We start from the raw sequence: 27415 nt of genomic DNA on the forward strand, positions 1-27415 counted from the left end.
TCCCCAAAGAAGACTCAGATGAGGCCATATCCCTAGCCAATACTTCCACTGCAGTTATGTGAGACCCAGAAGCAGACAACAAAGCTAAACCATGCAAGGATTCTGACCCACAGAAACTGAGATAATAAGTGTTTGTTCTTTTAAGCTAATTTTATGGTAATCATAGTCTTGCAGAAATAGATAAATAATACATTTATGGGCTATGCTTGTGAATGTACTACATCCACTTGAAAAGAGTGTATGTGTGCAATTGTTAGAAACAGTAAGCTAATTTTATGGTAATCATAGTCTTGCAGAAATAGATAAATAATACATTTATGGGCTATGCTTGTGAATGTACTACATCCACTTGAAAAGAGTGTATGTGTGCAATTGTTAGAAACAGTGTTCCTCATGTTGAAGTTGTTCATAATATTGTCCAAATTTGTGTTTTTGTTCATTTTCTAATCTAGTTGTTTCATCTATTGCTGAGAGAGGTACTGATGTCCCCACTATGATTGTGGAATTTTTTTATTTATCCTTTTAATTCTGTCCAGTGTTGTTTCATATATTTTCAAGCTCTATTAATAGGTACATACTTGTGATCGTTTTATAATTTATTTGTGATTTATGATTGTTATGGCCTTCTGTTTACTCTTTTGTTGTTATGACATGTCTGCAAATACTTTCTGGTGTTGAAATCTATTTTATCAGATATTAATAAATCCACTTCAGTCTTCTTATTCTTACTGTCTGTGTGGCATATTTTTTGGGTCCATTTTACTTCTCCTTAACTGTGTCTCTTTTAAACATATCTTTTATAAACAACATGTAATTGGGTCTTGTTTTTTAATCCATTCTAACAACCTCTGCCTCCTATTTACCTTTGTCCATAAATGTTTAAAACTGTTATTGGTAAGATTAGATTTAGGTCTACCAATTTATAACAGGTTTTCTATTCTTCTCCTTCCTCTTTTATTCTTTTTCTATTTCTTCTTCTTCCTTTTCTTTCTTTCTTTTTTTTTTTTTTGGATCATTTAGCTCATTTATTCTTCTTTTCCTGGGCTTTTATTTAATTATTTCACTTTTTTTGGAATTTCATTTAAAAATGTCTGTTGGATTTTTATCAATAATTCTTTACATTACTTTCAGTGGTTTACCTAGATATTATAAGGCACACCCTTAATTTTTTATTCTACTTACATTTAATACTGAACCACTCTACTAAACGTTTATTTAGTTTAGTAAACAGGTCCATTACTGTGTTGAGCTGGAGCTAGTGTATTAAATTAAGAATATGCAGATTAGGATCTACTGAGTGGGGAGGAATAAACCACCCACGTGGGGTTGGACAGGAAGCTCCCTCAGCATCTGAGCTCCCACTTTGGGGAAGTGAAAGCCCCAGGGTCATTTTGATTGAAGGTAGTTTTAATATACCCACATAAAGTAGGTAAGGCACAAGGTTTGTTACTTACAGATCTCAGAAATGAGAGGAACTGGGGAGGAGAAACAAGACAGAGAAAAGGCAATCCTCTGTTACCAGGTCATGAGCACGTAGGAGATAAAGAACAGGGTGGCAAGCAACTATTACTTATAAAGTGGTTGGGGTGGAGGTCAGTAACTTTTTGTTGTCTTAACGCTAAGTGGTTATTTTAAAAAGGGTGCCCTGGGGAAAGCATAGAAGTAACTTGTGGCAGGAATCCTAAGCTCAGGTCCTTACCTAAATGTCCAGACTCCGGGGGTGAGCAGGGTTGTCATAACGTAAAATGCCTAGGCAGCAACTAAAAATCGTTCTTCTTTTTGTAATGATAACCCACACCCATTCCTGTCCTTTATTGTATAGTTGTTATATATATTCTATCCACATATAATAAAAATCCTGCAAGAAGTGTTGTAAGTTTTTCATATTCCCAGGTAGTTACTATTCCCTTATTCTTTTCTGAGGACCTGAGTTTCCATCTTTATCTACTTTTTTAATTTTTTTTATTTTTAAGCTGGAAGAACTTCCTTTACCTCTTCTTAGAGGGCAGATCTGCCAATAATAAAATCTCATAGTTTTATCTGAAAATGTCTTTATTTGTCATCATCCTGAAGGATATTTTCACTGAATACAGAGTTCTGGATTGACAATTGTTATTCCATTGTACCAATTTCTTCCTGCCTCCATAGTTTCTTGGGAGAAGTCAGCCCTTAAATGAACTGTAGTTCCCATGTACCTAATGTCATTTTCTTCTCTTTCTTCTGCCAGAATTTTTCTTTACACTTGGGCTTTCAACGGTGTGAATAGGATGTGCCTCAGCAGTTCTTCCTAGTGTTATTCTGCTTGGGATTTATGAATACTATATATTTGTATCTTTCATCGAATTTTTTTAAGTGGGCCATTATTTCCTTTAAAAAGGTTTTACCTCATTTTTTCCCTTCTCCTCTATTTCTAGGGCTTTAACTTCATGTATGTGAGACTGTCTGATATTATCTAAGAAGTCCCTGAGTCACTGTTCATTTAAAAAAAAATTTTCAATCTTTGTCTCTCTCTCTTTTTTTATTTTTAGTATGCTCCATACCTAGTGTGGAGCCCAAGGCAGGGCTTGAACTCCCCACCCTGAATCAAGACCTGAGCCAAGATCAAGAGTTGGACACTTAAGTGACTGAGCCACCCAGGTACTCCATGTCTCTCATTTATTAATTAGGAAATAATTTTTACTGATCTAGTTTTTAGTTCAATTAAGTTTTCCTCTTCGTCTGAATTCTGGTGTTAATTCTACCTGACTTATAATTTCAAATATTATAATTTTCAGTTCTAGAATTTTCATTTTTCATAGTTTCTCATTCTTGAGATTTTCTAATCCTTAGTGGTACAATATCAGGTATAAACATGTTTTTTAGTACATTTTCTTTTTTCTACTGAGAATGTGTTCCATTTTCCTGATTCTTTTTTTTTTTTTTTAAGATTTTATTTATTTGACAGAGAGAGATCACAAGTAGTCAGAGAGGTAGGCAGAGAGAGAGGGGGGAAAGCAGGCTCCCTGCTGAGCAGAGAGCCCGATGCGCGGCTCGATCCCAGGTCCCTGAGATCATGACCTGAGCTGAAGGCAGAGGCTTAACCCCTGAGCCACCCAGGCGCCCCCCATTTTCCTGATTCTTTATAGATCAAATAATTTTGGATTATATCCTGGACATTATAAGTTGTAGAGATTTTGGATTCTGCAATTTTTCTCTGATGATTATTGGTTTTATTTTATCATCCAATTAATTATCTTCTCTAGATGAGAACCACAACCATGTTTCTTAGACAGCAACTCTTATCTCTATTCAGATCTTTTGTCTTTAGCCAAGTTGCTTTGAATCTGCTATCACATGTGTGATTCAGGGTCAGCAGACAGGCAGACACAGATTGGGAATCTACTCTCTGGGTCTATTCCTTCCAGAATCCCTACCATGTGCCATGCACCAGTTGGAAATATAATTACTCCATTTTGCACAATAATTTACCAATAATATTATTCAATTATTCATCTCATCAAAGTTCCAAAAAAAATTATCAATCAGTGCAGTTTGAAATTACAATCCAACTTAACATACTTACCTAGCTCCCAAGATATCCTTTTTGGCAAGGCCTATTCCTGCTATAACTTTGACCCTCACAATTCGCGAATTTTCCTAAAATACAAAAATTTATATGTTATTTTCATGTACTTTTAAACATATCTAAGACACATACCTTTAAATATATACATATCAAATAAAGTAATCATGATTTTAAAATTACTTGGAGGACTCTTTTTTAAAAATTAATTTCATTAAGATACAGAAAATAAAAACTATATTGTTATTTCTAGATAACTTGATTATCTACAGAGGAAAGCCAAAAACACTAGAGTTAAATTATTACACTAAGAATTTATCATTGCTTCCAAGAAAATCTACAGCCAAATTCTTAGTACTAATATTTTCATTGTTGCTATGTACACAATAACACAAAATCAAGAGCGTATAATCATTTGTAATAACTATTTCAAAAGCTATTTTTTTAAGTTTTCATTCCAGTTAGTAAACATATAGTATAATATTAGCTTCAGGTGTACGATTTAGTGATTCAACTCTCACATAAAACAACTGGTGTTCACCACAAGTGCATTCCTTAATCCCCATCACCTATTTAACCCATCCCCCTGCCCACCTCCTCTCTCGTAACCATCAATTTGTTCTCTATAGTTAAGAGTCAGTTTCTTGGTTTGCCTCTCTCGCTTGTTTTCCCCCATGCTCATTATTTTAAAAATCCCATTCAGTAGATTATACATTAAATAAAACCATAGTATATTAATACTGTAACAAATCAAGTATTAAATTTCCTGAGTATCATACTGTTATGAGGCTTTATATAAGGATATTCTTTGAGATACATATTGAAATATTTAGGGATACAGTGTGATAAAATACAATTTACTCTTTAATGTTTCAGCAAATAAAAAAATTGAATATGTCTGAGTGTGTGTGTAAATAAAGGGAATAAGTGAACTGTTAGCAATTTGTGGACCTAGTGGGGGGGTATACAGGTGTTCATTATACTACTATTTTAATTGTCCTGTAGATTTTAAATTGTTCAAAATTAAAAGGTAAGAAAATATTATAAAACAGAATGCATATTTTAAAAAATCCTCAACTAAGCAAAACTATCAGACACAAAGAAACAGACTTAATGAGTAATGTAAAGAACTTTTATGGCTAAAATGATAAAAACTTATTGAAGAACACAAAGAAGACTTAAATAAATGAAGAAATTCACTGTGTTCATGGATGGAAATATTCCATATTATTGTCATTTTCTCCAAAGTAACCTATAAATTCAATACAATTCCAACTCCCCGCACCCAGATTTTTGTCATGGGTTTTAATAAAAAATTGTAAAATTCACAGGGAAGAGTAAAAATGAGTACAGAAGTAAATAATAACATTCAATCACTATCTTACATCTATACAAAAACCAATTCCAGCTATATTAAAGTCTTACAAGTAAAAAAGAAAACTTTAAAAGTTTCATAGGAAATTTTAGAATATTTCTATGACAGTGAAGTAGGAAAGGATTTTAAAAAATACAAACTCTAATGAGAAAAGTAGTTAGATCTGACATTAAAATTATATACCTTTTGTATGAGAAGAGATGCCATGAACAAAAAGAGAAGACAAGGAGGAAGTATCTAAAATGTGTACCATTGACAAATTATGATTATCCAGAATATATTTTTAAAAATCCTAAAAACCAGTAAGTAAAGCATAAACGACATAATACAAGAAATTACAGAGAATGGACAGTAAACATATGAAAAGATTTTCAATCTCACTAGTAATCAGGAAAAACTCTAATATGCTGTTGGTAGGAAGTATAAATTGAAGAATCACTTTGAAGAGACCTTTGGAAAATCTACCAAAGTTCTAAATCAATAACCCAGAAATTCCACTTTTTAGGTCTATCCCCTAGATACACTCTCACCCTAATGTACTCAAGGACATAAGCATAACAGTATTCACAAGAGCATTTATGAGATCAACAAATGTGAAATAGATGTTGCCCAACAGATTACACGGTCATTCCACTGGCAAGTAGTTAGTCCTAATCCCTTGTGAGCAGAGGCCTGGGAAGGCAAAAATACACATATCATGGAATATTTATTTCAGTCTTCTCCTACTTCTAAATGCTTACAACTACCCTCATTCCTGGAGCTTTCACTGAATAAATATGATCATGGAAATATTCTATTAACTCCAAAACTCAGATGACAAATTCAGGTAATACAAAATGCTTACTAAAGATGTTACATAAAATAGAAGTTTCCTCTAGCCCCAAATAAAACTAAATACATAGCTAATTTTACAAAAAAAAGGGCGGGGGGGGGGAATCCTCGGGTATCAGAATAAAGATAGAATTAAAATTTAGAGAGCAAAATATGTGAACTGAAATTTCAGTTTTCTATAGGGACTTATTCCCCAAAATTTGAAGATATCTGCAGTCACCATTTCTTCCTGGAAAAGTCCCACTGATTAAATAGGCCCATTAAAGTATTCTATTGGCCTGGACAGCCAAATTCTCATCTCCCAGTTGACTGGGAAATGCCTGTTCTTTATTAGATAGGTACGGATCTCCAACTCCGAATTCTGAAAATTAGAAGTCTTTTCTGTGATGACTTAATAAATAAAACAAACTTTTTCAAGTGGTAAAGTGTAATCAAAAGTGCCATCAGCAAATAATGTTATTTGATAATCCCAACTTTTGTTAACACAGACAAGAGTTTATAATTTATATTTAAACTTAATTAAGGAAAGAGACTATCACACCCCTCCTAAGAAGTTACTCCATATTGGTGGAACCTCTACAGAAACTATCCCCCAGAAGTCTCCTGGAGAAAAATGCTAACGTGTTAATTTAAAAAACTCAGGGAGTGAAAAATTACTCACAGTAACAAACACATTTAACTTTTAAATTTTCTCCTTGCATTTCTTACCACAAATATCAGAACTAGTTATTTTGGGTGTTGTGGTTAACTGATGTGAAGCTATATTAAGATTCTGTCATAAAATTAAATAAGCACTTTATTTTCATCTTTTCGTTCATTTAAGTGCATTTTATAAATTAATGCTAGAAAATTGCCAAACGAGCCTTTGCAATCATAACCATAAGCAGAAATCATCATATCTCATGGCATCTTTGCAGTCAAATGCTCTACCCCTGAGCTATACCCCCATCATGGCATCTTTGAAACTAAAGAAGAACATAAATGCTGCAACAAGAGACTAAACTCTTCAGTAACTTTGGAAACATGGTATTCAAAGTACTGTTAATAGAGACGTGTTCATCAAGGATATTGGTCTGTAATTCTTCTTTTTGGTGGAGTCTTTGCCTGTTTTTTTTTTTTTAAGATTTTATTTATTTATTTGACAGACAGAGATCACAAGTAGGCAGAGAGGCAGGCAGAGAGATAGAGGAAGGGAAGCAGGCTCTCCACTGAGCAGACAGCCCGATGCAGGGCTCAATCCCAGGATGCTGGGATCATGACCTGAGTCGAAGGCAGAGGCTTTAACCCACTGAGCCACCCAGGTGCCCCTCTTTGCCTGGTTTTGGGATCAAGGTAATACTGGCCTCCTCGGCATCAGGGAAATACGAATCAAAACCATAGTGAGATACCACCTCATGCCAGACAGAATGGCTAAAATTAACAAGTCAGGAAACAACAGATGCTGGCGAGGATGCTGAGAAAGGGGAACCCTCCTACACTGTTGGTGGGAATACAAGCTGGTGCAGCCACTCTGGAAAATAGTATGGAGTTTCCTCAAAAAGTTGAAAATAGAGCTACTACCCAGCAACCAAACTACTGGGTATTTACCCTAAAGATCCAAATATAGTGATCTGAAGGGGCACGTGCACCCGAATGTTTATAGCAGCAATGCCCACAACAGCCAAACTATGGAAAGAACCTAGATGTCCATCAACAGATGAATGGATAAAGAAGACGTGGTGTATATACACAATGGAATATTATGCAACCATCAAAAGGAATGAAATCTTGCCATTTGCAATGCCGTGGAGGGAACTAGAGAGTATTACACTGAGTGAAATAAGTCAATCAGAGAAAGACAATTATCATATGATCTCCCTGATGTGAGTAAGTTGAGAGGCAGAGTAGGGGGTTTGGGGAATAGGGAAGGAAAACATGAAACAAGATGGGATCGGGAAGGAGACAAACCATAAGAGATTCTTAATCTCACAAAACAAACTAAGGGTTGCTCGGGGGAGGTGGGGTAGGGAGAGGGTGGTGGGGTTATGGAGATTGGGGAGGGTACGTGCTATGGTGAGTGCTGTGAAGTGTGTAAGCCTGATGATTCACAGACCTGTACCCCTAGGGCAAATAATACATTATATGTTAATAAAAATAATTAATAAAAAATGGAGACATGGACAGTGCTCAAATGAGGAAAAAAGAAATGAAAATTAAACATCTTCTTCTTATTCAAAACAGGAACATTATCCCCAAATAGATCACAGCTCTTCTTTAAAGTTTGAGACTTCCCCTTCTACTCCTAAGAAATCTTTCTTGATCTATGAAAGTGATATGGGAAAGTTACAAATCCTAGCCAAAGATATGTGGTTTTTCTCAAGGACAGTGCAAACAAAATGACAATGCATTATCAATGCGGGAGGCTACAGGAATTAAAAATGGCTTTCCAGGCCTGAGATATCTCTACAATTCATGAAAACAGCTACTAATCTTCTGTCAATCCTCCAAAATCCAGGAAAAGGAAATTAGAGCTTTAAATCTTTTCATCTCTCACACGTCTTGGAAGAATTTTTCTTCCTCTCTTCATCCTTCTCCCAGTCTTCTGTTGCCTGCCTCCCATACCTAACTCCCTCCTCATACCTCCAGTCAGTCTACTTTTTAAAAAAAGACACCCTGTGTCTACTTACCTCTGAGATTTTACACAAGTTGGACTCCCTCTGCCTGGGATAGTCTTCTCCATCCCCTACCTCTTCATTGTTAAAACCCTGCATCATCTGAGCAACCATTTAAAATGTATTATTAATATTACATGTTGTATCATGTTAACTAGAAAAAATCAGGATGCATAGTGGTATCGATTCTATGATAACTATAAAATATATGCTGATGGATAAAGATTAGAAGGAAATATACAATAGTGATAATAACTATTTTAAAAAATGAAATAAAATAATGAGATGATAGGGGTGCCTGGCTGGCTCTGTTGGTTGAGCACCTGACTCTCAGTTTTGGCTGAGGTCATGATCCCAGGGTCCTGAGATCAAGTCCTACATCAGGCTTCCTGCTCATCGGGGAACTTGCTTCCCCCCCCCGCCCCCACCCCCGGCCACCCTCTGTTGTTCGTGCTCTCTCTTTCTCTCTCTCTCACTCTCTGTCAAATAAATAAATAAGATCTTTTAAAAAATTTTTTAAACTGTAGGGGTGCCTGGGTGTCTCAGTGGGTTAAGCCTCTGCCTTCGGCTCAAGTCGTGATTCCAGGGTGCTGGGATCGAGCCCCACATCGGGCTCTCTGCTCAGCAGGGAGCCTGCTTCCCCCCCACACACCTCCTCTGCCTGCTGCCTACTTGTGATCTCTGTCAGGTGAATAAATAAAATCTTTTAAAAAAAATTTAAATTGTAGTTTTTTTTAAAAGACTTGTCCTTCCTTCTAAGTCCAAATACTATTTTTTCTACAAGCCTTCACAGCTGAAACAAATTTTCCCTTTTGCTGTTAAAGGCCCCTTTTTATAGCACTTATCGCATGTGGTCTCCTGTCTGAGGAGGTAACGATGTGTCTTTTTCCACTATTCAAATTGTGAGATTTTGAAGCTCAAGAAGTTTATCTTTTCATTATCTTGGTATTCTCTGTGAAACCTGGCAGAATAATTGGCACATAGCTGACAAATTCTTGATTAACCTCAAAGCTTTCTGAAGTAGCTGAAAGTAGGAATAAGGCACTTAATGGGAAGCAGGGGAAAGTTTGCACAGTGAGCCCAGAACACTGGCTGCCAGACCTATAGCGACCAAACAGAAGGCTGGAAGACTTCTCTCTGAGGAAACTGATGACGTGGCAGGGGTGTGGGGGGAGAGGAACCAAGTGTTATAAATATTTATATGTGGGAGTCCCACTGGGAAATAACCCTATCTCCAAACAGTCCAGTCAACAGTACCTGCCCACTCTACAGATGATGTACGTCAGCAAATGAGGGAATAAGTTAGGAGAAAGGACGATAAGAGATTAAGGAAACAGTGGCTCCAACGGAGAAAAGAGTTCAAGAGAATTCTCACAAGAATGGCACATGGAAGTCTGCAGGGGATGGCTACAAAGCAGGTGTAGAGTGGAAGCGGTTCAGATGGATAGGACAGAGCAAGAGGCTGTCTCCAACTAGAATGAAGAAAAGGGAATGGATAGCATCCATTATACATACATATAGATGTAACATCTGCATTGAGTAGTTCTAAAGCTTCGTCAGACAGTTTGCAAACTTGTGACACGTATATAGAAAACTAAAGCGAACAAAGAATGTGCACTAGTGATAAACATGACATAAGGGTTCTGATGTGACTACTGTACTCACACAATGTGATAATATAAACACCGCATATTTATTCTAAAAACTGCTAGAGTAGAAAGGAAGGATGTGTTTCTTATCTTTCTCCCCCCCCTCCTTTTTTTGGGCAACACGTTAGACCATTTACGGTGACCATATTTTCAAAACTGAAAATCTGAACTTGTCGACTGCCAGCAGTTTTGTTCCTCTGCTGTGTAAGCTGACTTGAGACATTTTATAAAAATGTCAATGCTAGATCACTTACTGGAAAATACATGCAATGAGGGCGTTCCCAGTAAAGGTGGAGTGTATAAGTGTATAGATTTGCTTACATGGTCAAAACAGTGTTTGGCAGTAGTAACCATGATAAACTAGAATACCCAGAATCCTCAGATTTAGGACCAGCTGTGGTTCTCAGAGGGTACTGCCTGGACCAGTGGTAGGAGCACATGGGAATTTCTCAAAATTTTTCAGGCCCCACGTCTACTAAATCAGACAATCTGGTGGGGACAGTAGTCTGTTTTAACAAACTCTCCAGGTGATTCTGATGAACACTAAAGCTGAGACCCACACGTACAGCGTGAAGGTAAGACAGGCAAGGGCTATCATTAATGCAGCTGAGGGACTATTTACCATCTAGAAAACTGTAACTTCAGTTATTCGATCAGAACCATATAATTTCCAAAAAAGAACAGCTCCTTGTCCCATCACACTTTAACACTACTCTTACATGTGATAGCACCATGCATGCTTCTTTACACATGAAATGCCTCTGGAAAGATACACATCAAGCTTATTAACCTATGTTTGTGGGAAAGAAATTTTCATAAGATTTGTAGATGAATGTTCACAGTAGGTTTATTCACAGTAGCGGAAAGCTGGAAACAATGGGAGTGTCTGTCAAAAGGAGAATGGATAAAGATCTGGTATATTCATACAATGGACTACTCCTCAGCAGTAAAATGAATGAGTTGCTTATACAAACAACCACATGGGTGGCTGAAAAACATTACGTTAGACGAAAGGAGCCAGATACAAAAGAATACATACTGTATGATTCCATTTCTACAGAGTTCCAGGACAGGCCAAAGGATAAGCATGGTGATAAAAGGTTGCCTCTGGAGAGTGAAGTGGGAAGTTGACTGGAAGAGCCCAAGGGGACTTCTGGAGTGATGGAATTTTTTCTTTTTAATATTTCATTTATTTGAGAGAGTGAGCAGGGAGCCCAATGTGGGGCTCCATCCCAAGACCCCAGGATCATGACCTGAGCCAAAGACAGACACTTAATCGACTGAGCCACCCAGGTGCCCCTGGAGTGATGGAAATATTCTATATCTTAATTGGGTTGTGTGTTACATGCGTTGTTGAAAAGCACTGTATGTCAAAGTGTATGTTTAAAAATCTGTATTTCGCTGTTTATAAGTTTTACTCCACTCCCCTTCCCCTTGCCCAAGAAAAGAAGAAAAACAAAATAAAGATATTATCAGACAAAAACAGAAAGTTTATTATCAGCAAACACTAAAAAAAAAAAACTTCTGCAGGATGTACTTCAGGCAGAAAATAGTGATCCTAGATGGAAAGCCAGAGATGTGACAAGACAAGAATAACAAATAGAGAAAAAGTTAAATATCTGAGGAGCAAATAGTAACTCTAAAAAAATGCTGGTGATGATGATGATGATGGTGTGTGTGTGTATGTGTGTGTGTGTGTGGTGTCCACACACGTGTTTGGGGAGTTTCCTTCATCTGCTTGCCCGGGCTCTGCTTTTCCCTCCTCTCTGCACTCATCTGACTCCACCACCCTAGTCTTCCTCTCCATCTTACCTCCTGCACACGCAGTTGGTTCTGCTTACCTGGAAGGCACTTTTGCCTCAGTCTTCACCTCGCTAACCCCTCTTCATCCTTAGGTTCATCTTAAAGGTGACTTCTCAGCCTTTCCTTATTACTCTCGCCCCTCCTTCATACCATGGAAGATGAATTCATCGTTCCTGTTATATACTTTTATCTCACCTTCCTTTTCCTTCTCACCTATAAAATGTTTGTGTGGTTACGTATTTACTGTCCTTTTCTTCCTGTACGTGATAAATTCAGTGAGGTCTGTCATTCATCATTATCACCTCAGGGCTGATCCAAATGCCTCACCCATAGTAAATGTTCAACAAATAGTTAAGCAACTACAGAATTCATATACTTCAAAGGTCCAGCTAAAATCTACTAACAAAAAAAGACAGAAGAGGTGGAAGAACATACGAATGATTACAAGTTAATTTTGCACTTGTTACATTTGTCACCGTCAACAGAAAAGAGTCTCTTCTGTTAAATTCTTCTATTTGGACAACTATTTGCAGAAGGACAGTGGAAAGACCAAGTCTTTGGTATTAAAGAAATCTGAGATTCAAGCCCAGATCAGCTAGCTACCTAATAGGACCAAGTCCTTGAGCAAATCACAATCTCACATTCCTTATCTGTAAAATGGAGATAACACTATCTACTTCTGCAAAACTGTTTGGATGATTACAACTAAAATATGAGAACATGTGATCTGGTGCTTGGAATACAGCAGGCATTTAATTAGAGGCAGCTCTGAATATACTTAGGCTGATGCTTTCACCTTAAAGGAGGATATTTTCATGAAAGCATCTTTATGCAAAAACAAAACCAAGGAAGCTTATTACCAGCAAACACTAAAAAAACGTCTGCAGGATGTACTTCAGGCAGAAAATATGATTTGACATGAAAATATGACGTGATTGTTCACATTCATTGCCAGAGCACATCTCGTATGGGAGGAAGCCAAACGTTTGGGTCAGGCCACGGGGCTGTGATATTGCACTGCAGACATATTAAGTCTTTAAGACTTCAGAAAAGTCTTATCAACGCCTTTTCTTATTTGTTTGTGCTGTCTTTCTCCCTGCATTTCTTCTCCTACCTTCTCTCTTCATTTATCCTCTCAAAACTTTGATAGGATTAGCAACCGAGCCAGACTAACAAGTGAAAGGTCAGTAACACCTATGGCCCCAGAATTCAGTAGACAGTGGGCTTAGCCATTCAGATCAGCAATCTTACATTCTCTCAGTACTACAGAATATTCTTAATACCAGACACAGCTAGGGAAGGGGGAATCAGCTGATGTAAGTATCCTGCTCCAACAGATGTCAAATACCTAGGCCAAATCACCGAGAGTGACAAAGCCAGAATCCCATCCTAGTCAAATCTGATTTTCTATACCCCTGTTTACCCTAAGTGATTTATTTACAGTGCCTTCCAGCTCCAAGATCCTATTCCTGTATGATAGATGAATTACTAATAGTTAACTGTAAAAAGATATATACATACAGTCCCTTCTAATCTCTTCTGGTGCAGAGGAATCAATGTCAGGCCCAGCTTGGGCAGGGCTTGGGTGGAGGAGGCAGTCTCTTGGAGGTTCACGGTCAGCAGGCTCACCAGCCTGGGGCAGGAGAGGAAAAGGGCGGTGCCATGCAGAGACGCAGCAGTCGGTGCCCATTGGCATGGGGCCCCTGCAACTCTGGGGCCCAGCACTACTCCTACTAAAGTGGAAAGTGGCAGACAGGGGACATGCCTGCGTGCTTGGGAAATCAGGGACATCGAAAACATAAGAGACTGGGCAAATAAGTAAAAATAATGAGAATAATAAAAGTCAGAATTTTTACTGGTAGAGAAGGTACTTATGGCTGGAAAGAACCCTGAGGCATTAGATTTGAATTCGAAAACTGATACGAATTCATGATTTTTAAATACACATATACAGATTGATATAGAAAGCAGTACACATTTATGTGTACACACACACACACACACACACACACACACACACACACACATTTCTTAACTGTTTGCTGAGATCGCTAAAGAGCAATGACATTCAACAGTAATGAGCACACTGAAGACCCGGATCTTGGCTTCTAAAAGGCCTTTTTTCCTAAATGGCACCAGTGTTCCTAGGAGGAATGGCTGGTTCCAGACAACAGGGGGCCAGGCAAAATACAAGAGGAGTCTGGAGTGTCTTCGGCTAGAAAGTCAGGGAAGGTTCAAAGGATGGGGACTTGTCACAATAAACCAGGAACCCCCTTGAAAGGGCTTCCACTGACCAAATGGTGATCATTTGAGGAACAAAATATTTAATGAAAGTAAATAATTACAACCCACTGAGTAAGGTGGAATTCTACCTATCCATGCTCATATAAATAAAGGAGAAAGGGAAAGGTCTCCCTTACACAGAATGCCAAGTAATAAAGATGGAAATTAAAAAAAAAATAGTGGTGTTTGATTCAAGTGGAAGCCATCAGTGAATGCTAAAAGTGCTGGATGGAAATCTGATGAAGAGCAGGCCACTGGCATAATCTCTGCAGAAGTCCCCACAAGATACTAACTGGCTATGAGGGAGGAAATAGTGATGTTACAAAAAAGAAACCTGGCAGGCACCAAAATGATCAAGTGAGCAAGGTTATCGTTGACGGTGACGGACAAATCAATATCATGCACCCCTCATGGGAGACACAGCATCGTCTCTGTGATTCCTGTCAAAAAAGCATGGCTGTGCCATGGCCCTGGGAAAGCAGTAAACGGACCCAGGCTGGGGAATATCCCACAGGTCGTACCGCCTATACTCTGTAACAGTCAAGGAACTATACAGATGAGAAGAGACTGCAAAGCCATGGCAGGTATCCACAACCTATGCTCCTACGGGGGCTCTTGGACCAGAAAGGAAAAAGAGAAATTATGAGAACACCTGGCAAAGACTGATGGGCTCTGCACTTCGGAGGATAGTGTCATATCAGTGCTGATTTTCTGCCTTAGAGGAATGGACAGCTGTTATGTAGAAAAGTGTTCTTGTTGGGGCACCTGAGTGGCTCAGTCAGTTAAGCAATTGCCTCTGGCTTGGATCATGATCCCAAGGTCCTGGGATCGAGCCCCATATGAGGCTCCTTCCCTCCGCCATTCCCCCTGACACTCCTTCTGTTCATGCTCTCTGGCTTTCACACACTCTCTCTCAAATAAATAAAATCTTTTTAAAAAGTGTTCTTGTTTTAGGAAAATACACACTAAAGTATTAAGAGGTGACAGGGCACTGGGTCTGCAGCTTGCCCTCAAATGGTTTAGAAAAAGACTAATGAGGGGCACCTAGGTGGCTCAGTAGGTTAAGCACCAGACTCTTGATTTCGGCTCAGGTCTTGAACTCAGGGTCATTAGATGAGCCTCCTGTTGGGCTCAGCACTCAGCACAGAGCGCCCTTGAGGTTCTCTCTCTCTCCCTCTGCCCATCCCTCTGCTCGTGTGCACCTGTTCTCTCACTCTCTCTCTCTGAAATAAATAAATAAATCTTCAAAAAAAAGAAAAGAAAAATAAAAAGACTAATGAAAATGGCAAAAAGTGTTATGGAGCAGTTGTGGAATGTCAACAGCAGGAGAACCAGCACGAGGAGGATCTGGACTTCTTTGTGCTGTATTTTCAACTCTTCTGCTGGTTTAAAATAACTAAAATGTAAACCGCTACAAAATAAATTCTCTTTATCCACTTCTTTGGTCCCATGGAAACCCATGAAAAATAGAATGATGCTGGGATTAAGGAGCTGCAAAAAAGGAGCAATGGCAAAATGAACACAAGAAAGTGTGGGACAGGTACTAACGCAGCTGGCTTCCACGGTGCTTCTCCCCCTTTGTGTGCAGTGAGTAGAGGTTTGGGAACTCAGTGTGATGCCGGGGCAGGCCAGGTCTGCTTCTGCGTAGCATCGGGGTTCTAGAAGCATCAGCGGATGCCATTCTTTTTTTTTTTTTTTTAAAGATTAATTAATTTATTTATTTGACAGAGAGAAATTACAAGTAGGCAGAGAGGCAGGCAGAGAGAGAGGAGGAAGCAGGCTCCCTGCCAAGCAGAGAGCCTGACGCGGGACTCGATCCCAGGACCCTGAGATCATGACCTGGGCCGAAGGCAGAGGCTTTAACCCACTGAGCCACCCAGGCGCCCTGAGCGGATGCCATTCTTAGTTACCCTGCTGCTTATGCACTGTTGTCGCTGTCCCCACCAAAGTCACTCCTTCCTCTACATGTGCAAATTGTTCTTCCAAACTGGCAGCAGACACTCTCAGCTCTTTCCCTTTCCTTCCCTCAGGTTTCCCGTGTAGGAAATGGACATCACTCTAGATGTTTTAAGAAGAAAGAAGTCAATCCAGGGAATTGGCTGCTTACAAAGTCGTTGGGAAGAGCTGGAAGGGCAGTTTGCAAGGCTGGGCCTCCTGAGGCCCTGGAAAGAGCTCGAACTGGCCCACCCAGGAAACTGTCACTTCTGCCCCCTGCCACCCCCCCTCCCATCAGGAAGGCAGAGAATCAGAAGCCACCCCCAGATCTGCTGGTTTTACAAATGTACCCAACTAGTCATCAGGAAGCTGCCACCACCACGGATTCCAGAACTTCCTACCAATCTTCACAAAACAGGTTACCAGATTCTGAAACACTTTTGCTGGAAAAGTCAACGTCTACATGACTGTGCTTGTCAGAAGAACAAGCCAAAGAAACAAGAACTTAGGCTCCACTTCATTTCTACTTTCCAAATCTCAAGGAAGTGAGCCGTACAGGGAAACCTATTTCAAAATCCATTTCCAAAATGCTAAGTGCCAGAAAGTATGAGAAACATGCTGTTTGGCTTTCCAACCTCTGTCTAACAGGGAAGTCCACTGAAAAGAGGCTGGAAGGGATGTAGAATTCCACTGTCCAGAGCTTCCACATGCCTCCTCACCAAAGGTTGGTGGGAATTAGCCTCTATTGTTAATCCCAAGAGACTGTCAGAGCAAATCTAGTATAATTTATATTCACTACTTCCTTGGTTTGTTATGCTTTAATGACAAAATTTTGCACATGAAGCCAGAACCAGCTCTCACTAAAAGACATTTATATGTGGAATAAGAATTAAAACTCACTTAAAAGTGATAGAGAGGAATTATGACCTAAACGTTGGCCTATTTCAACGAGCCACTAATATGCTCATACAGTGTGACTCAGTGGATAAAAATATTGGTTAAATCACAATGCTCTAAGTATCTTGTATCCTATGTCTGTTCATTTTTCTTCTTGTTTCAGTTTCAAATTTAAAATAAGAATCATCACTTTCTGCTGTAACAGAAAAGCTACCTTATTTTTAATCAACAGCAGAGGGCTGCCTATCCCCAAGTAGTCTGTGAGTTCTAGAAAATAAGAAAGTCTTTCTTCTTAAAAAAAAAAAAAACAAAAAAAAACAAAAAACCAACTTCTTTTAAAAAAAACAAAACTGATTGGGGAGGCTCTTCTGAGCTCTCTTTCACTTTGTGATGGACCAGAAAATAAATGTCAAGTAAGAGTGATGAGATGACAATCTCTACCAGAAAACGAGTGATTTTTATCTTTCCCACCAGGCTGTGAGCTCTTCAAAAAACAGGCAGGGACTGTTTTTTCTCTCTCTATCCGTGGTGGACAGCACACTGCATGACACAGAACAGACAGTTAATAATGTCTGTTGAAAGAATAACGCAGGGGAAGAAGTAGAAGACAACACTCCATCATCATGTCTCTTATCTTCCGTCCGATCCAACTCTCTTCCTTAATGTGGACAAAGTAGACAGAGAGAGCTGCAAGGAACTCTGAGTCATGGGACTGACCACTGGACCCCCAGCCGCAAGAAGAGAAGGCCCCAGGCCATGAAACTTCCTAGAAGTACAAATCTCTCAGGATGCAAGTTCAGGAACACCTCATTTCAACGGGTGGAGTTTCTGGCCTTTAGCCCCAGTTGCTTTACTGACCAAGCCACTAAACTGCCATAATTCATATTATTTCATCTAGGCAGAAGCATGATGTGAGAAGCAGATAACGGAAAACACAGAACCTGAACCAAGAGAGGAGAGTGAACGATGCCTTCGGCAATACTCTATGATCAGCCGGCTTTGCTGGAAGGGAATGCAATGAGAAATCTGGAAATCAGGATCTACCACTGAGTAATAACAACAAAAAGGAAAGAAAGTCCAAGGCCAGCCTGATTGGGTTGAATGTCATTTTGAGGTTATCTGCGCTGAACAGCTTATGGTAGCAAAGCAGGGAGGCCGGATGGATAAGACAACCCCGCATTATTTTCCTCTGATCTCTTCTGCTGAACAATAATGGACTTTAGCAGGAATATCATCTCTGGCCATAACATACTGACTGTTATTTCTGGGGGTCTACCAAGCTGCCATCATGTTTCCACCACCACTTTGCTTCTTTCTGGTAGCAATAATTAAGAATTTAAATTCTCATCTATCACACGATTAGTCTCAAAACACTCTTAGATAACTTGCCTGCTTAAACAAGTTGCCCACTATTTATATACAAAGAACTCTCCAGATAAATGTAAAAGACATTTTGTAAAAGACATCTGAAGATACCAAGTTACTAAGAGAAGGAAATATTCCAACGCTGTCAGAAGATAAATTAAATTTACGGTCATGCATTACAGTTAAGGTCTAATCTTGATAATAAGTACATGTGACAGCTTAGCCAGTCAACAAAAATGCTTAAATTTGATTTTTCCCCCCAAACTGAACTAGTCACTGTTAAGACTAGATACCTTTTCATCTCCCACCCATTCCCATTTTTGAGACAATCATCAGGAGTTTAGAGAAGCCACATCTCATATTAAAACGGAATAATTCTTTCCAAATGGCCTCATTTTTACTAACCGTCAGGCATAACCAGCCTAAGTTATCTCGCTGCGAAGGGACGGCTTTGCCTTCTCAAATCATGGAACTTAATTTTTAAAGCGAACAGCTATGGGAAGTTCTTTAAAGTATTTGTGCCTTTTCGGCTTTATTTTTAAAATATAACCGAAGACCAGTGAAACGTACCATGAACTTGCCACACTGGGCACTTGTTGCTAAACACGAAGAGGAAAATCTGTCTGCCTGCTTTCCCACCGCATTCTCCAGTTAGGGGAGTTAAAAACAATTTCAGACGAAAAAAGAAAATCTAAACTGCTAATGACAATTGGAAAGTCCGTGAAGCGAAGTCCAGCGGGCCTGTGTCAGCGCAGGCTCATCCACAGCCGGGACGGGATGCTGAACTCCGGGTAAATCCACCCCGCCCCCGCCGCCCCAGCTCACGCAGCCTCGGCAGGGGGCGGCAGGAAGAGGCCGGCGGGGCGCCGCGCGTCTCCCCGCGCACCCACGCCTCTCGCAGCCTAGCGCCCCTCCTCGGCACTTCCTGAAGGAAACTGACAAGGAAGGCGGCGGCTCGGGGAGGACAGGGGTGTGGAGTTCTCAGCCCCGCGAAGAAAACGCGGCTCGCTAAAGCAAGCCCCCACCCCACACACCCACACACCCGCGCGCCGGGCCGCCCCAGGTCCCCACGGTGCCTTGGGGGCTCCCGGAGCTCGCGCGGCGGGAACAGGGGCTGACAGCCGACCCTCGGGCCGCCGCCTCCTCCTCCGGTCCGGCTGATGAGCGGCGAGAAGGGAAGCCCGCCCCGCAGCCCCTCGGCCCCCGCACCTCGTCCTCCGGGAGCCCGAACACCTCCACCGCGCAAGTTGCCATTTCCGAACGGTTCCAGCAAACCGGACGCGCTCGCCCCCGCCCAGGAGTGGGAACTGTAGTGAGGAGGAGGAGGGGGTGGAGGAGGAGAAGAGGGAGGAGGCGGGAGGGAGGAGGTGGAGGAAGAGGAGGCGGCGCTCCCCCAGCTGCCGCAGCGCCTCCCCCGGCCGGTGCGCGCTAGCGGCACTAGGAAGAGCCGCGGGAAAGGGCCGACGGCGCGCGTGCTGGGGCGCAGGGCTGGGGGCGCGCGCGGCGGGGAGAGCGTGCGTGGGGGGCTCGTGTAGGAGGCAGGCTTGTGGCGGGGCTGTGCGCGTGGCGGGGGCGCGCGTGGCGGGGGCGCGCCGTCCGCTTCCGCGCGGGGAAGCTGGCGAACGTGCCCGCCTGCGAGAGTCTGGCAGCCCCAGGCGTCGAGTAGAGCAAGCCGTGTAGGCCGGGGAACGCCAGTCCTCCCCCTGGGAAACAACGCTGCGGTTTTCCCCAGCAACAAGTCTCACTCAGATCCGCTCCGGAGCTCGGCCTCTTAACTAGCCGCCTAGGATCGGAGCGCTTAATCCCAGCTTCACCACAACCTAAAGATCAGAGCCCTTCCTCGTCGGTTAGAGCTACTGATTCCAGTAGAAGCCGGACCCTGGGACCTCGTGGGGGAAAGCCCAGCCTGAGCGAGGCCACAAATGGGGAGGCCTGAAGGGATCTCATCATTCTTGGATTCGGGATCTGAAATGCTCTCCTTGTGATTTCTAAACACTGTGCCAGTTCACAAGCGATTTCCTGTCGTATGGTCTATCTTCAAAGCCTACCCATAACGTCCAGCCTCGAGGCCTAACCCTCTAAACCTGCTTAGCTAAGCCCTGACCTGCAGCAGCAAAAAAGGTAGCGAAGAAAAGGGGAAAATGCAACGAACTAGGACCTCCGGTGCTATGGAATAATTATGCTTATTTTATAGTCATGTCTGACAGATTTTATAGTTCCCTAATCACAAGAAGACTCGTGCTGGGTAACTGATCTAACAAGGGTAACATTATGTAAGATACTTTAATGTTGGTTATCTCTAAGGCGTATTTAAAAAAATGTCTTGTTTGAAAGTTCTCCTTTAATCCTTTCTCACTCTTAATATCTGCTGGCCGCCTCTCCGTTAACACTAGATTTTTGAGATCTTTAAAGTTCATTTTTTTCTTCCTTCCACTCTAAACCCCCGTAGACCTCATCCGTTGCCATTGGCATGATTTCGGACACAATCCTCAGAGATGCCTTAGACTAAGAGCTCAGTAGTGCAAAATATGTTACTATTTAATTTTCTGCAACTGAACTTAGTTCCTACATTGAACTTCCTGTCAGCTCAAGTGGGTAGAAAACTTAGTCCTAATCAGTTTCCTGTTCTTCCTTGACCCTTGTTTTGCTGTTGATTCTACACTCTAACAGGCAGTTGTAGTGCTACCTCATTTCAGGGATGGAGAGCATGGCACAGCCCTCATCTCTCCAAGCTGGAATTAGTAGAAACATTTTTCTTCCCACTGGTCTCTAATTGTGGACATATGTATCCATTAGAATGACACTTGGCTGTTAGTAATAATAACCCAAACTAACAGAACTTAAGGATAGATAATATTTTTTTCTGTTATATAGAGTCCAGAAGTAGGTAGACCAGAGTAAATAAAGCTACTTTGCTCCACAAAAGCATCAGAAATTCAGACACTGTAAAGCAGGGTGCTTTGCCATTTATAGGTGTGGTCCTTATGCTCTTAGTCCAGAGAGTGCTTCAGGTTCCAACTATTAATTACATCCCTGCTCCAGGCAACAAAACAGATGAAGGAATCAAGAAGGGAGCTCAGGTCTCCTGCTTGTCTTTTAAGAAAGGCTTACACAGTCTTCTACTTAAAGTCATAGAACAGAACTGTCACATAGCTGTATGTAAATACGGGGTAGGCTGGCAAATACAGACTTTTCTGGGGAGCTTTGTTGGCATTCTGTTACTAGGGAGGAAAGGGACAGATTGGGGGAGAGATGACTAGCAGTGTCTGTCCTAGCACCTTTGCCCTCTGGCATTCAGGGAGAAATCAGCAATTCCAATCTGTTTCTGGTCTTCAGGCCACATAATTTTAGACTCAAAGCTGAAAAACGCGATCAGGCCCTCTGACCTCTGACCTCTCTCATCTGCTGCTGGCCCTCTGCATCGTTCTGAGCTGCTGAGACCTGGTGCTTTGGGTACTCAAGCTTTGCAACCTTTCTAACAGTATTGCTATTCTTCTCTGGTAAGCAGTGGGGATGATGGGCACATCTTTAAAGCCTAAGACTTTACCCAGGATACAGGTCATCTCTGCTCTTGGATTCTACAAATCTGGGGATTTGTCATTCTCCAATCTTGAGAGAAACACCCAAGTTCTAGAAAGGTGTTCTTGGAGACAGTCACGGTGTCCAGTGTTATCTAATAAAACTTTCTGTTATGAAGGAGATCTTCTAATCTGCATTACCAATATGGTAGCCATTAGCTTATTTGGTTTTTGAGCACTTAAAATGGTTAATACAAATAAGGAATAATTTAGTAGTCAACTTAAATTTAAATATTTACTTGATGTTAGTGACTGCCATATTACACAGCACAGGAAATGTGTCCATAATGTGTCCAAACATGTCCCAAATTGTAGACTTTTTTTTAAATTAAATTTTGAGTACATACAAAAGATTTAAAAACTGTATAAGGTATGAAGAATAAAATGAGCACTAATGTACTCATCACCCACTCTAAGAATAGGAATATTACCAACAACGTTTTTGCCTCTTTTGTGCCCTTTCCTGCTCCCACCAAGAGGTAACTACCATATTGAATTCTATGTTAACTATTTTCTTGTGTGGGTTTTTTTTTTAATTTTTTTTAAAGATTTTATCTATTTATTTGTCAGAGAGAGAGAGAAAGAGAGCAAGCACAGGCAGACAGAGTGGCAGGCAGAGGCAGAGGGAGAAGCGGGCTCCCTGCCTGAGCAAGGAGCCTGATGTGGGACTCGATCCCAGGACGCTGGGATCATGACCTGAGCCGAAGGCAGCCGCTTAACCAACTGAGCCACCCAGGCGTCCCGTTCTTGTGTATTTTAAATAGTTTCACCAGATGGATGTGTAGTCCTAAATAATACATTGTTCATTTTTGTGTCTTTGATCTTTCTGTAAATGAAACCATAAAGTGACTTGCATTTTCCTACCATTCTATTTGTGAGATTAATTCATGCTGAATAGTTGTAGTAAATATATTTTCACTGCTGTGTTATATGACATTGAATGGCTCTACCACAATTAAACATTCTTCTGTTGTTGGACATTGGGGGAACAGGGTTTTTTGGTTTTGTTTTTAATTTGTAAACTCCTCTTATTATATGATTTAGCTATTTCAAATGTTTGTAGCATGTTGTTTAGATAAATGACAGTTGTGTCTCTGAAATTTAATGATGGTTCGAAATTTTTATATCAGTTGGGGGACATAGAGCTCAGTTGGTACTGTGACTCTTGGAGTCATGAGTTCAAGCCCCACATGGGACTTGTATCAAACAAATAATCTGTATCAGTTGAGATAAATGAAGCATCAGATTACTAAGCTTCTCCCAAAGGTTTATTATACTCAAGGACAAAATGATCAGTTTGTGTTTATGGTGTTAAAAGACTGACCCCATTACACTTTGTTTTTTAGTGAAGTAAATTCTAAACGTTTTGTCTCACTGAAACCCAGATACAGCACAGTGCTTCTTGTTTTAACTTTCTCTTTCGTGCCATTTTAAGAAGTTTGAACTTTATGCTTCAGCAATGAGAGGCAGCGCTCCCTTTTTTCTGACAACTTTTTCTATTGTTTCATTTTTGTTTTGCTGTTACACATAATGCTGCTGTTTATAAAGAGTCTTGTTTATAAAGTCTTTTTATGAAACATCTAGTTATGCAAGAACATAATAAAGTAATGATGGGGACACGTCAACCAGCTAAAGGAGGTGCTACTGCCAAAAATGGACTAATCTGAGCACCAAAATAAATTATGATAGCAACAGATGATAATCCAATGACCAAATCTGATACTGTAAATCCATTATGGTGTAAATTATACTAAATGAGTAAATTCAGAGTTTGACAAGTGACATTTTTGCAGACTTTGATGTATCTTTCAACAAAATACTTGTTATTTACATAGGAGGAAAGTTTGAACAACTCCACCATAATCAAGTATTCAAAGTAACTGTCGGGGCGCCTGGGTGGCTCAGTGGGTTAAGCCTCTGCCCTCAGCTCGGGTCATGATCTCAGGGTCCTGGGATCGAGTCCCACATCGGGCTCTCTGCTCAGTGGGGAGGGAGCCTGCTTCTCTTCCTCTCTCTCTGCCTGCCTCTCTGCCTACTTGTGATCTCTCTCTGTCAAATAAATAAATAAAAGTCTTAAAAATAAAAAAAGTAACTGTCAGTAATGGAGCAAAGCAAAATCGTGAAACTGCTAGGATGAGTTGACCTCAGTGCTCTACCTGCCAAACTAGAATCTCATGATAAAGCACTAGACAAACCCAAATTAAGGGACGTACTACAAAATAATGGACCTATAATTTTCAAAAGTGCAAAGTCATAGATGTCAAAGACGTCTGAGGAACTATTGCAGACAGAGATTAAAGAGACTGTATTAGGGTTCTCTAGAGAAACAGAAGCAATAGGGTATGGGTTTGTGTGTGTGTGTGTGTGTACACTTATGAGATACACACACACACATATATGAAAGAAATTCACCATAAGACATTGGCTCATGCAGTTATGAAGGTGTGCAAGACCAAAACGTGCAGTGTGGCCCAGCAGCAGGAGAGGTGATGATGCGGATAAAGTCCAAAGGCCGTGTGCTGGAGAATCTCTGCTTGCTTAGGAGAGAACAGTCTTTTTATTCTATTCAGGTTTTCAACTGACTGGGTGAAGCCCACTCACACTATTAAGGGCAACCCACTTTACCCAAAGTTCACCAATTTAAATGTAAATCTCTTCCAAAAACACCCTCCAAGTTGACACATAAAATAACCATTACAGAGGTGTGCAAATTAAGGCACCTCATGATTCTGAACCCTATTGCTATAAAAGACATTCTTGAGGCTTTTGCTGAAACATGAAGGTTTCTGAGGATGAGATGGTTCTAATGCATGTTAATTATTGGGTTCTGATGACTATATTGTGGTTATGTAAATGAGAATTACCTTGTTTTAAGATGTACACACAAGTATTAGGAGGTTGATGGGCAGCAAGTCACAAAATACTCTTCAAAGGATCGAGAAAAAATTTATACTTTCAACTTTTCTGTAAGCTTGAGAGTGTTTCAGATTTTAAAAAATGAAATTATGCTAGCTAAAAATACAGAAAGGTCTCTAATAAAAGGAACTAACGCTCTTTGGAGAAATGGCTGATTCTTTTGGGGCAGGAAAGTTACAAGATGAGCCTGGAGCAGCTTTTCATGCCAGAAAGTAAGGAAATTTTGAAAAAAAAAAAAAACAAACCCACAATGATGGGGATATGTCAGAGATCTACCAATGCCAAAGCTGGAAGAATATGACTAACAAAATAAAGTAGTATTGAATTATATCCAAAGTATAAAATACATATACACAAGTCCATATTGATATAATTGATTAAATAGGGGAGAAGACACAAGTTTTGTGAAGAATTCCAAATAATTTATGTAGATACTAAAGGAGAGGGAACATAACCCCACTGCTACATTGTGGGCTAAGCATAGCATCTTTCTCCCAAACAGGACAATACATGGGATAGGGTTAAAAGTGGAAAAACCTGACAAACACAAGCTCTGCCAGGTGACCAAGGTCAGCATCAACAGTGATAAGTCATGTTCATAGTAGGTACCCTTGATGTGATGTGATGAAAATGGCACTTTACCTCTGTAAGGACTGAAGCCCTAGAACCCCAGTCCAGTCAGGAGAAAAACATCACAATCTGCAATGCCTGACCAGTTTTCCTCAAAGCCATCAAGGTCCATCAAAAACAAGGAAAGTCCCAGCCATGAAGGGCATAAAGAGACGGACGGGATAACCACATTTAATATAATACATTGGAAGTGAGATTCTGGAACAGAAGAAAAGGCATTAGGTAAAAACTAAGAAAATCTAAATAAAGTGCAAAGTTTAGTTTATAACAACGGATCGATATTTATCAATTGTAACAAATGTACCACAGTAATATATGATGTTGATAACAGGGGAAACTGGAATGTAGGGTATTTAAGAACTCTGTACTACCTTCACAATTTTTTTTAAAGATTTTATTTATTTATTTGACAGATGGAAATCACAAGTAGGCAGAGAAGCAGGCACAGAGAGAGGGGGAGGCAGGCTCCCTGTTGAGCAGAAAGTCCGATGCGGGGCTCGATCCCAGGACCCTGAGATCACGACCTGAGCCGAAGGCAGAGGCTTTAACCACTGAGCCACCCAGGCGCCCCCACAATTTTTTTTTATAAACAAACTGTTCTAAAAAATGTATTTCTATATAAAAATAATTGAATAAGTAGATCTAAAAGTCTTTCCAAAAGTTTTACAATTTTTACTACTATGGTCTTGCACATATTTTGCTGTATTTATTTCAACATACTTTATATTTTTCCCTGTTATTGTAAGGATACTGTCTTTAAAAATATTACATATCTTAACAATTTATTGCAGTGTAGAGAAATACAACTGAGTTTTCTATACTTATTTTGGTATTCAGCAAACTTCCTGAAGTTCATTATGTCTAAAATACTTCATTTCTCTTTCATGTAAACATTTTTTAACATCTTTGAATTTTGTCTCTTCCATTCTAACCGCCTGCATTTCTTTTTCTTATCTGAGTGTCCCAGTACTTGGATAGACATAGTGATAACAGGTATAACTGACAGGATACTTGCTGTAAGGGTTTGAGTTTTGTTTTCCTTTTTTTTTTTTTTTGCTTTGTTTGGTATCCTTTCTTTGGTGAAGAAATTCACTGCTATTCTTAATTCAGTAATAAGATTACTGGTCATAAATGGACAATGCTATTTAACAATAAAATAAATACCTCTTGAGATAATCTTGTTTCCTTCAGTTTTTTTGTGTGTTAAATTTTGGCGAGTTATGGTAATTATGATAAATTTTAGGCATAATGATGTAGTCTTTTCAGATTTCAACTTAATTAAAGGATTATTTTTCTTTTCTCCCCATTGTCTCAATACCAGGAACTTGCATAAGGTCATGGCCATGGGGGAGGGTATCTGGTTTCTTCCTATTGTCCCTCTGTATTCTAATACACAGCAGTCATTAGTTTACCTGCCATCCTCTGGTTGTTGTCCATCTCTAAGGCTTCTTCTTGTTCACTGGCCCTCTCTTTTCCATCTTCTTTTAGCACTGTGGAAATTTCACACAGTATTCCCCTACTGCTGTGGAGACAGAAATCTTGGGGGTCTGGACTGCAGCTCACTGTCAAATCACACCATTCTGTCATTTCTACTACAGCTACTGTCTCTAGGCCATGACAATGGGAGAACTATCTGGGGTTTCCCATCTCATGGGGCTCCTGACAGGAAGTGAGGCACACCACATTTTCTCATAAAGGTCCTCCATTATTAGGGAATTCTAGAATTGCTTCTCACTGATAGGTCAGCCGTGAGGATGTAGGCAGCGAGTACGGTCCTTTCTCGGAAACATTCATCTGTATGTTGTCACCACCAACTCTCTTCAGAGTAGGAAAACCAGCTGCTTCCTCATCATCGCTTCTATCTACGTTAGCCCTAAGGGCATCCACTGTGGCTCTGGATAGTTAAAATGGAGACTTTTGAGGCTCAAAAAACTTTTTTC

The 27415-nt window shown here is 40.3% G+C and overlaps 1 protein-coding gene across 3 annotated transcripts in view; it reads right to left on the bottom strand.

Moving 5' to 3' along the window:
• Nucleotides 1–19690, bottom strand: part of NEDD4 (NEDD4 E3 ubiquitin protein ligase) — a 121398-nt gene extending 101708 nt beyond the window's left edge. The window contains exons 1-2 of one of the 3 annotated variants that reach the window (XM_046008637.1): nucleotides 19561–19690; nucleotides 3563–3636 (exon numbers count right to left, since the gene is read on the bottom strand). In XM_046008637.1, the coding sequence (XP_045864593.1) occupies nucleotides 3563–3636; nucleotides 19561–19605 (119 nt within the window). In that variant the 5' untranslated portion in view covers nucleotides 19606–19690. The remainder of the gene's footprint in view (nucleotides 1–3562; nucleotides 3637–19560) is intronic. The other 2 variants (XM_046008639.1, XM_046008640.1) reach the window with 2 other exon arrangements.
• Between the last annotated feature and the right edge of the window lie 7725 nt (nucleotides 19691–27415).

The sequence above is a fragment of the Meles meles genome, chromosome 6, assembly GCF_922984935.1.
Source record: "Meles meles chromosome 6, mMelMel3.1 paternal haplotype, whole genome shotgun sequence".
Classification (NCBI taxonomy): domain Eukaryota; kingdom Metazoa; phylum Chordata; class Mammalia; order Carnivora; family Mustelidae; genus Meles; species Meles meles.